Source organism: Sitophilus oryzae, unplaced genomic scaffold, assembly GCF_002938485.1.
Source record: "Sitophilus oryzae breed Bouriz unplaced genomic scaffold, Soryzae_2.0 scaffold_499_pilon_pilon, whole genome shotgun sequence".
In the NCBI taxonomy this organism is placed as follows: domain Eukaryota; kingdom Metazoa; phylum Arthropoda; class Insecta; order Coleoptera; family Curculionidae; genus Sitophilus; species Sitophilus oryzae.
Window position 1 is genome coordinate 1,764,208 of NW_022147083.1, and position 11,492 is coordinate 1,775,699.

At 30.8% G+C, this 11,492-nt stretch overlaps 1 protein-coding gene across 1 annotated transcript; it reads right to left on the reverse strand.

Annotated features, from left to right (window-relative positions):
- Positions 1-10,551: 10,551 nt before the first annotated feature.
- Positions 10,552-11,136, reverse strand: LOC115886877 (pollen-specific leucine-rich repeat extensin-like protein 3). Its single transcript, XM_030906201.1, has one exon. The coding sequence runs from the start codon at positions 11,114-11,116 to the stop codon at positions 10,571-10,573; it is 546 nt and encodes a 181-aa protein (XP_030762061.1). The 5' UTR covers positions 11,117-11,136; the 3' UTR covers positions 10,552-10,570.
- Between the last annotated feature and the right edge of the window lie 356 nt (positions 11,137-11,492).

The window sequence follows — 11,492 nt, forward strand, 5'->3', positions numbered from 1 at the left end:
TGAAATAACAGCGATCTTTATTTCTAAGCTAATTATATTAAATTGTTTACTTATAGAAAATCCATATTATTAATGTACTGTACCCAAAATCCGTTAATCTACGGATTAATCCGCGTAGTTCTGTTCTCTGTCGACGAAAAACAGAACTACGGTACAGTATTTTTTATCCGCTGTAAACGACTAACAGCACGCAGAGGCGCAGAGCTAAACTAAATCTCGGACAGGCTGGCGTTAACGCAGCTATATCTCGGACATGTTTTGTGCCTCCATATCGCCGATAAGGTGGCGCATCTTCTTATTTTATCACTCAACGGCAATACTAAAATAGAATCTTTCTGAACTTCTAAGGAACACATGATTAACCTACCAAAAAATCTTACAGGATATATTGCTTTAATGGATTACTCAGATATACAAACTAAAAAATAGGGAGCCTTTGCAATAAATGAGGTTATTTTGAATGGTTTAAACATAGTTAGTGAATTTTCAGAAAAGCAAAAACAATTTTAAATCGAACTCTTAAAATTTTATTTTTTTATTTTAAAAAATAATTTAACTCATATATTTAATTAATAAATAATTTACTTTTTTATTTTTTTTACAGAAATCTAATTAATAAATAATTTACTTTTTAGTACAGAAAATTAGCACAAAATGCGACAGTGTCTCATTATTAGATACATAGTTGTATTATAAGCTAACTGGACAAGACATTTTTCAAGAAGTAAAACTATTGTCACATAAAATTAAATTGTAAGTCAGATTACATTATAGTCAGATTTAATCTGAAGTATACTTTCAAATCAATGTATTAAACTTTTCAAATTGGACCTATGTAATTGTATATAAGTATATTTCATTTTATAATATTTAATAAATTGGTATCGTGACACATTATTTGTAAGAAATTTAACTTAGTTAGTAGTACTACTTAGTACTCTTCTACTGGATCCACTGTCCATTTTTAATGTGTGTCACTTTATTTATTTTACATAGAATATAGAATTCATGGAATCTACAGTTTTTCACCGAATCCTAATTACACTACTCGAGAGGTTATGCTGGACCAATATACAATATACTTCGCTTTCCTCTAAGGATAAACTGATGATTGAACTATGATATATGATTGAACTAGTTCCGAAATCTTCAGATCTATCACCAATCGAACGTCTGTTGTTAATAATAAAAAATACATTAACACTTTCCTCTCATTAAATATTAATAAATATCATTGATCTGCAAGGTCTACTGCAAAATGTTAGATGCCAACACAAATATTTACAGTGAATTGCAACCAAAATAGGATATTGTATAAATTTACCTACCTGCATGATAGATAATTCGTAGAGAATTACGGAAAGTTGCTAAATAAATCTAAAATTAAATTTATACTATTAAAGAATGAACTAAAGCCATTACTGAAAACTTTAATCCAATAAAATTAAGATCACCTAAAGTATCATCAATTTTACTTCTTGAACGCGAACGTGAAGTAGAGATATATGGCAATTCTTCTTTTACTGACATCCCTAATAAATCCTATATGGTTCATACCTACAAGAAATATATGCGATTCTAATTATGAGGCAAAACCGACTATGCTAGAAAATTATTTAGACGCGGTGTCTAACGTCAAATATAAATCAAACGAGCCTGCCAAATTAATTTTGCATGAATTTCTGTTTACATTACTATTCATCTTTGTAAATTATTCAACATACATTTTCATATTAGTATTTTGTTACAAATGTGTTACTAATGTTTTGGTGCTTTAGATTTATGTTTTACTACGTCATTATATATGCAGTATCCAGCCAACAGTTTTTTCCATGGCATTCAAATTATATATGTATTACTTACTGGTCAATTATTGCTAGATTGTAAATCTTTACTAACAGTATTTCTACTCCCCACAAATCCTAATTGTATTTTTAAATGAAGTAGAAATTCCATTTAAAGTCATAAAAACCAAGCCTGTGGGTAAAGCCGTGCCGCTGTTACTAAGATCGAATCCAAAAGTAGTTTGATTGGGTTGGTTTGGGTTATAATTCACCATACAGTCTCAGAGGCCAGCTCTCCATCTTCGACATCAGCCATACCAAAGTCTATAGCACAAGTGGTTGTCGTCTCGGTGCACTCAGTGATAATATTTGTACCGTAAGGCTGTAGTTCCATTTTTATTTCTATTTTATTTAAATCATTTGTGAAATAATATCAATATCTGGATGAAGATTGGTGTTTTTGGTTGTTTTTTTTACATGAGAAACATGACTTCGATGCCATTGTGACTCCTACTTGTCGGGGGCGCCACCTACATATTTTGTAATTGTTTTGAAGAGTAATAACTTTTCGCCCATAACCTGTTTAAAACTACTGAGTGAAAAAATACATATACCTATTTCCTTTTTTTACGTTAAGGCATATTTAATTGCAAAGTAGTTTATTTTATTTTACAAAGAAATAAGTTGGTTGAATTGGAACGCATATCAGGAAATTAATATACGTGTGTTAAGTTAGCACAACCACTTTAATAAAAATGTATGAAACTATGTAGAATAATTGCCGTAAATTAGCCGTAAATTTGCCGTGAAAACGAAAAATTTGCCGCTCTTCGCTAAGTATGTTAAAACGATGGTTGTGCTAAGTTAATATTAAGTTAGCACAACCACCATTGGAAATCAGTGAAAGAACATAGTTAGGAATTTTACAGTATAGCAGGAATTTGCCGTTTTTTTGCCGTTCTTAGATACAATTAAAAAAAATATCCTCCGATCTTTCTCTATCCCCCTGCAGCAAAAAATGTAATACCGTCAAGGTCATATATTAAGTTAGCACAACCATTCCAGTAAACGCTATGTAAAATGTCTGAAATTAGGTGAAACAATTGCCAAACCAAAAATTTGCCGCTCTATTATTTGTTTATAAAATCGATAATTTTTTTAATTAACGGAAACGATAACGTTAAATTAGCGCGATTTTTCTTAAAATTCACTAAATGGAATCAATAATGACTTTTTAGTACAACAGGAATATGCCGTAAACAAGCCGTGAAATCGTAAAATTTGCCGCTCTTTTATTTCTCTATATAACCTACAGGGTGATTCAGGCTTCCGAAAAAGCTCTATGTTTGGTTTGTGAATTTCATATAATTTTTTTTATATAATATGGAGGCAATGGTAACGCATATTTTGAAAATATTTTTGTCAGCATACAGGGTGATTCAAACATATTTTCAAACTAAAATTGTATATTTTAAATGGAATACTATATATTTTTTTAGCTCAGTGGATTTCCCACTAAATTTCTGTTTCAAAATACCCCAATGTCATATACTATATCTAATGGTTTTTGAAATATAACCGTTTTTAAACTAAATTTACTGCTTATTGATTTAGAATTTACATAATATATTTTCATTTAAGGAAAGTTCTTCAAAATTGTTCTGAAAAATTTTATAAAAAAACTTTTTTAAAAACAAGTTTTTATTTAAATACACTAAAAAGAATAAAATAAACTTTTTTTTTAAAACTTTTATTATGAACTTATAACGTCATTACACAATTTTAATATTATATAAAAGCTTGTCGCCAGATTTGAGTGTACAGTTGCACTCATAAAAATCTGGTACGACAACTTTATCTTGTAATTCCTGGTCTAGTGGTCTATCATAACACAAACTTTGAAAATGAGACAGGGTAGACACAGGTTTTAGTTAATTTACTTGTTTATCGATGTAGAGAAATCTCGCGACAAGCTTTTATATATCTAATATTAAAATTGTGTAATGACGTTCTAAGTTCATAATAAAAGTTTTAAAGAAAAAGAGTTTATTTTATTCTTTTAGTGTATTTAAATATAAGCTTGTTTTTAAAAAAGGTTTTTTTATAAAATTTATTTTCTACTTTTTAGTTATGCTGGTTTCTCAGTGCCACACACTTAAACTCAATTTTTTTCTTAAATAACTTTCTATGGGTATCCTAATAATATGTATATCGATTTTCATTAAAAAAGGAGAACTTAAAAAAAACGACAGCTGTCAAATTTGACAGTTCAAATGTGAGACAAATAAAATGAAAACCGACTATGGGGTAGGGGGCATCCAATATATCGATTTTTATCAAAATCGGACAAATTTGAAATTATTTGACAGCTGTCACATTTGACAGCTCAAAATTTTTTTCTTTCATTTTAGCCCACGGCCATCATCGATTTTTATCAAAATCGGACAACTTTGAAATTTTTTTGACAACTGTCAAATTTGACAGCTCAACATTTTTTTTTCATTTTCGCCCATGGCCGTCCTATATATCAATTTTTATCAAAATCGGACAACTTTGAAATTTTTTTGACAGCTGTCAAATTTGACAGCTCAAATTTTTTTTCTTTCATTTTAGCCCATGGCCATCCTATATATCAATTTTTATGAAAATCGGTTGACTTTGAAATTTTGACATGTCATTAAACTGTCATTTTTTCAAGATGGCCGCCCATATATTTTTTTTCATATGTATATACCCACAATATACCTATACAGGTTGTTAAATTGTTCATTACTCGCGGCAAGAGTTTTATGGTTGAAATAACCTCGGCCCGCTCGTCGATAGACGACGCGACGGGACGAGTCGGCAGAAAAATCAATAATGCATACGTTCTCAATAGGCAGTGTTGCCATTCTGTTTCCCTATAAGTAACTGTCGAGTTAACAACCTGTATATATAATATATATATATATATATATATATATATATATATATATATATATATATATATATATATATATATATATATATATATATATATATATAATTTCAGCCCGATCCATTCATAAGTAGAATTTTAAAAATCAAAAACCTCAAAATGCCGCCATTTTGACAACTGTCAAAATTCGGGTCATGCCTTGCAAATAAATGTATTGTCATCGGGACTGAACCTACATGCCAAATTTCAATCTCTTACAATAAAAGGAAGTGGTTTTAATTTAGCTTACAAGATTTGCCCCGAACAAACATACATACATACATAGATAGTTACATACAAAGCAAGTTAAATAAAAGCTTATAAAAATAACCTCCAATGAGGAAACTAAATAAAAAAATGGTCACTTGGTATTAGCAAGCCTCCAAATAAGTAGTCTTCATCGTTTTGAAAAGCTCTAAAGTATGAATATACTTTTAAATTGAACATTAATTTTGAATTGAAAATTAAACAGACTATATTTTGAATTATTTCCATAATTATTTGTGTAACCAGCAGCCGCACATCCCGGAAAACCTTTTCCCATTCCATCAATAAAAATAAAATTGAAATAAAAGCACAAATACCTAGGTTAAATATAAGAAAAAAAATCGAATTAAAATCTTCCGTAATACGGCCCTACGCGCCACCGGTGGAGGCTATGCATCGACTGAATGAGGCTGACTGTCGGTCGCTTAATTCAGTTAGCGCATCGTCGGAGTGGGACGTTTTAAATTCGAGCGTGGGAAAAATTGGCGAGTGTCAAAGCTATGTTACAGTTATTCTGTAAGCTGTGGTGTTGTTTAATCTTTTTGTTTTATTAATGCCGAAAATCGATATTTAATAAGAAAATTCTCTATCTCCCAGCAACAAACAATGTAATAGCGTCAAGGTCATATATTAAGTTAGCACAACCATTCCAGTAAACGTTAAGTAAAATGTCTGAAATTAGGTGGAACAATTGCCGCAAATTAGCTGTAAATACACCATGCAAACCAAAAATTTGCCGCTCTATTATTTGTTTACAAAATCGACAATTCTTTAAATTAACGTAAACGATAACGGTAAATTAGCGCGACTTTTTTTAAAATTCATTAAATGGAATCAATCATGACTTTTTAGTACAACAGGAATATACCGTAAACAAGCCGTGAAGTCGAAAAATTTGCCGCTCTTTTATTTCTCTATAAAACCTACAGGGTGATTCAGGCTTCCGAAAAAGCTCTATGTTAGGTTTTTGGTTTGTGAATTTCATATCATTTTTTTTATATAATATGGAGGCAATGGTAACGCATATTTTGAAAATATTTTTGTCAGCATACAGGGTAATTCAAACATATTTTCAAACTAAAATTGTATATTTTTAAATGGAATACTATATATTTTTTTAGCTCAGTGGATTTGCCACTAAATTTCTATTTCAAAATACCCCAATGTCATATACTATACCTAATGGTTTTTGAAATATAACCTTTAAGCTTTACTACTGCCCCTATATTATATAAAAAAATGAAATGAAATTCACAAACCAAAAACCTAATATAGAGCTTTTTCGGAAGCCTAAAAGACCCTGTAGATTTTATAAAGAAATAAAAGAGCGGCAAATTTTTCGATTTTACGGCTTGTTTACGGCATATTCCTGTTGTACTAAAAAGTCATTATTGATTCCATTTAATGAATTTTAAAAAAAGTCGCGCTAATTTACCGTTATCGTTTACCTTGTATCAATCACCTTGTATATATCAAACAAGATTGCAAATTTTGGTAGACCGAATTTTAAAGAAGAGAGACACTATTATACAATACTTCCTGTTAAAACTTTTTAAAATTCTTCGAATTTAGAATTTTCAGAGGGCTTTAAATAAGCAGTAAATTTAGTTTAAAAACGTTTATATTTCAAAGACAATTAGGTATAGTATATGACATTATGGTATTTTTGAAACAGAAATTTAGTGGCAAATCCACTGAGCTAAAAAAATATATAGTATTCCATTTAGAAATATAAAACTTTGGTTTGAAAATATGTTTGAATCACCCTGTATGCTGACAAAAATATTTTCAACATATGCGTTACCATTGCCTCCATATTATATAAAAAAATGAAATGAAATTCACAAACCAAAAACCTAACATAGAGCTTTATCGGATGCCTGAATCACCCTGTATATTTTATAGAGAAATAAAAGGGCGGCAAATTTTTCGATTTCACGGCTTGTTTACGGCATATTCCTGTTGTACTATAAAGTCATTATTGATCCCATTTAGTGAATTTTAAGAAAAATCGCACTAATTTAACATTATCGTTTACGTTAATTAAAAAAATTATCGATTTTGTAAACAAATAATAGAGTGGCAAATTTTTGGTTTGCATGGTGTATTTACGGCTAATTTACGGCAATTTTTCCACCTAACTTCAGACATTTTACTTAACGTTTACTGGAATGGTTGTGCTAACTTAACATATGACCTTGACACTATTACATTTTTTGCTGCAGGGGGATAGAGAAGGATCGAAGGATATTTTTTTTAATTGTATCTAAGAACGGCAAAAAACGGCAAATTCCTGCTATACTGTAAAATTCCTAACTATGTTCTTTCACTGATTTCCAATGGTGGTTGTGCAAACTTAATATTAACTTAGCACAACCAACGATTTAACATACTTAGCGAAGAGCGGAAAATTTTTCGTTTTCACGGCAAATTTACGGCTAATTTACGGCAATTATTCCACATAGTTACATACTTTTTTTTTAAAGTGGTTGTGCTAACTTAACACACGTAATTAATATATTTAAAATTTGACTGACAAGTGATTACTTCAAAATATTGCGAAAAAAACTGTATAAACTGAAAAAATGTAATCCAGTTATTTTATTTAACAAAAAACGGTATGTGTTAATACAAAACAAACAAGAACAAGACACCACATACGAAAAAAATATATAAAAAGAACTATTTCTTACTTTCAAGCTTCATGAAACTTTCCGGATTTATGATTATATTTATCAATATAACTTATGTACATATACAAATTTGTAATATCCGACAGGAATAAACAAAACAACATAAATAAAACAAACTATTTTATTAATAATAACACTTACCAAATTTTATACCTTAAAGGTTGATTAATTAACTTTAATCTTAATTTTTTTAAACCAGTACCTTTTGACATTATTTTTCTGCAGTACTAAAATCCATTATTTACCTATCGTGTGATATCGATATTTTATAGCTACTCCAGTTTTTAGTATGTGTTTAGGATGATCCTACGAGATTATACGAGATGCACTTATCTACGACGAGATGGTATACAAACTTTATCGATGGTAACTTCATTTGTGTATAAGACTTTCTGTCTGGGTAGCGAGTATTAACGATAAGCTGTGCTCTGGGTTTACAGTTAATTTTCACTAGATTTTTCCTCCACTTGACTTCAAAAGACACAAAACACACGTAATAATACGAATCAAAATGCATCATCTTCCAAAACGCAGGGCATAGATAAACGAAACAAGTTTAGATTGGAAAGTGCCCATAAGGACAATGTAAACACTATTTGGCGCTATTCTAGCAACGGTCGCGACCCAAAACTTTTGAAAATTTCGAAGCGGTTCGGCTTTTTCCGGAATTATATCGCCAAATATTGTTTATTCAAATTTATTATTATTTTCGTTTAATTTTATAAATAAAAGACAGTGTGTTGCATACAAGAAACTTTATTTTATATAAGGACGCATGTATGAAATACCTATGAAACATTGGAAACCGACGTTATGCCACGATCCACGATGGTTTTTGCAGTTCACAGTTCACAGCACAGCTTTTTAAGTTTTTAATGCCACTTTTTCACAATTATTACCGGTTGGAGTAAATAAAACTTGAATTAAACTCACAAGATAGCAATAATTACTTTGAAAATGGATGCTATAAACACTTTTCGGAATTTCTTTAATGAGAGCGGTTTAGATTTTGAAAGATTATTATGATTTTTGAAGATTCTGACTTTGACAAGAGAAAATTATTTCTGTTTTTGTTTGCCGTTGTTCTTAGCGACCGCTATAGCAGCGCCAGATTGCGTATAACGGTCGCGACCCAAAATAATTTCGCGACCTAAAATTTTTACGGGCTTTCCAATCTAAACTTGTTGCATTTATCTATGACGCAGGGTATTTGACAAAAGTTGACACAAAATTACTTTGAATAAGAAGACTAAGGAAGGAGCATATCAAAAATCTTAGGTACACCGCGATGGGCCTCAAATATGGCCGACTTAAATTCCGGTTTATCAGTGTCGTTATAATTTTATTTAAAAAATGTAAAACTATGATGTAGGGTAGACGTGGGGTAGACTCAATAATTTGTTGTTTTATTTTACTTTGTGAATAAATGTTGGTAGTTATTAAAATTGTTATAAAAATATATAATTCTAATAAAAAATAGATAAGTTATAATAAGTATTTATTAACACAAACATCCGATACGCTACTGAAGCAGGTAAGTCAAATTAACGTATCTAAATTCTTTGACATCTAATCTTTGACAAGTAATAAATAAAAGCTAAAATGCAAGAAAAATATATAATTTAGTTAATTTAAGTGAATTTCATAAATGATCGGTTTACTACACGTATCTATATTATATAGTCACTTACTAGCGAAAAGTTGTTCCATTATTTCACTCAATTTTTGCCGAGATCTACCGCACGCTACACAACCAATTATTTTAGAGTCTTTTTCAATAAATCGCGATAGTGTCACTGTTAATTTAAGTTCTGCCACAATTTCCATCTAGATTTACTACCTTTATACAAATATCAGTAGTAGAATAAATAATAAATAACATAAAATAAGCACCACAAAATTTCAAATCAAATTCAAATGTGTCAAATGAATCGTCAAACAGAACTGTCAAGGATCCCCACCCTAGAGAGCTTTTATGGTGGCTTTTCCGCCCACCATGCATGAATAGATGGATAGCATTATGCTCCTTCCTTAGTCTTCTTATTCAAAGCAAAATTATAACTTATAATTTGGCAAGACTTTGACAAGCGTCAAAAATGATAAAAATCTAAAGGCGAGTTCATACGCGTTGGCGCGGCGTCCGTTTGTCGTTGATCGTTCCGTCAAACCAATAAAATTGAAATGCGGTCTGTTATTTTTTAAATAAACCAATAAAACTGGTTAAAAACAATAAGACACGACGTATGACGGATTTATATTTAAACCCATCCATAGTCAATTTAAAAATTAGAAGAAACTTTTTTTAGTAAAATAAATAGATTGGTATGGGATGTCATCTGCTTTTCTTCTGTCGAAATCTTACCTGAGAAAAAAAACAGAGTATAGTCAACATGTTCAGTGTTTGTTAAAGATGACATGTATTGATTATTTCGATTCCAAATATCTCGAGACATAGCTGTTTTTACAAAGAGGCATTTTTTATCTAAAAAATTGCGAAAATGTATATTTTTTGACACAGTAATTTTATACAGGTCCTCCAGGTACGGACGAAAAGTTATTATTCTTCAAACAAGGTAAAAAATATGTACGTGGTGTCCGCTAGAGGTACAAGTCATTATGACATCGAAAACAAAATTCAATGAATCCAAATTCTCCTGTCAAAAACCTCCCAGAGATTAATTTTCATAACCTGTAAATTTAATTAAAAAATAACGTGCTCACAGTCTATACTTTAATACTCGTAATAAATCTTTAGATATTTATAATAAGAATTGAAACATAGTATTGACTTTGTTTAAATACATTTATTTTATATTTAATATATACAAGATATACAAGACTGAACAAAATAAAGAATGGCATGTCTTAGTTTATCGCTTCTTAATTCTTTGAAACACATAAGATTGAGGGTCGTAGGTATAAATTGGCCCAGCTATAGGTTCAACGTTCTCATACTTCAGTCTGGCATTAAAGGCCTTATTTCTAACATCATCTTTAGTCTCATACCTAACTTTTTGCAAAAGCCCACTAGGATGATAAATATAATAAACCCCAGTATCTGGCTTTTCTCTCAATCGACCGCTGGCGCTGGTAGCATTCACCGATTCCGAGTTTGGTTCTGTTGTGGCAGGTAGTTCAGTAGTAGTGGCTGCCCCTGTAGTAGTCAGCGAAGGATCTTGACTTGGAGGTCCATAAGATGCACTTGGTGGTGGTGGGGGTCCATAACTAGGCGCTGGAGATGGTGGTCCATAAACTGTCTGAGGAACAGGAGGTTGGGCTGGAGCAGCAGATTGTGGGGGTGGAGCCTGTAGCCTTTGGAACCTTGATATTCTGGAGTTCGATTGCCATCTCTGCGGTTCTGCTAAGCTTACATTTAAGTAAGCTACAAGAACTAATGTTATAGTTTTTCTAAGCATTTTCTTTTGCTTTATTTGAATAAATGCTTCAACTGTAATGTACTGATAGGAGTACTTTTTGTAGTATTTATACTCACTGGATTATTAAATAATAATAAGTGGTGGAAATAATTAAAAATATGTTAAACTTGACCTGAAATTAATTTTGGAATAGACCGAAAAAGTTAGAAACCTATTTGGTTGCTTCTATAAACAGAGCCCCTCACGAATTTTAATATGAGACTTAAAATATTAATGAGTTTTTGAAGGTCAACGAATATTAATATAAGTCACGTTACGTAATATCTACATAATTTAATAAAAATGAATCATTACATTTATACTTGTCTGTGAATATATACTCACCGGCACGAAAAAGGGGCACCTTAAAATTTTG

Bases quoted from the DNA above. Each gene is read 5' to 3' on its own strand.
- LOC115886877 (XM_030906201.1), bottom strand. From the start codon at position 11,116: ATGCTTAGAAAAACTATAACATTAGTTCTTGTAGCTTACTTAAATGTA.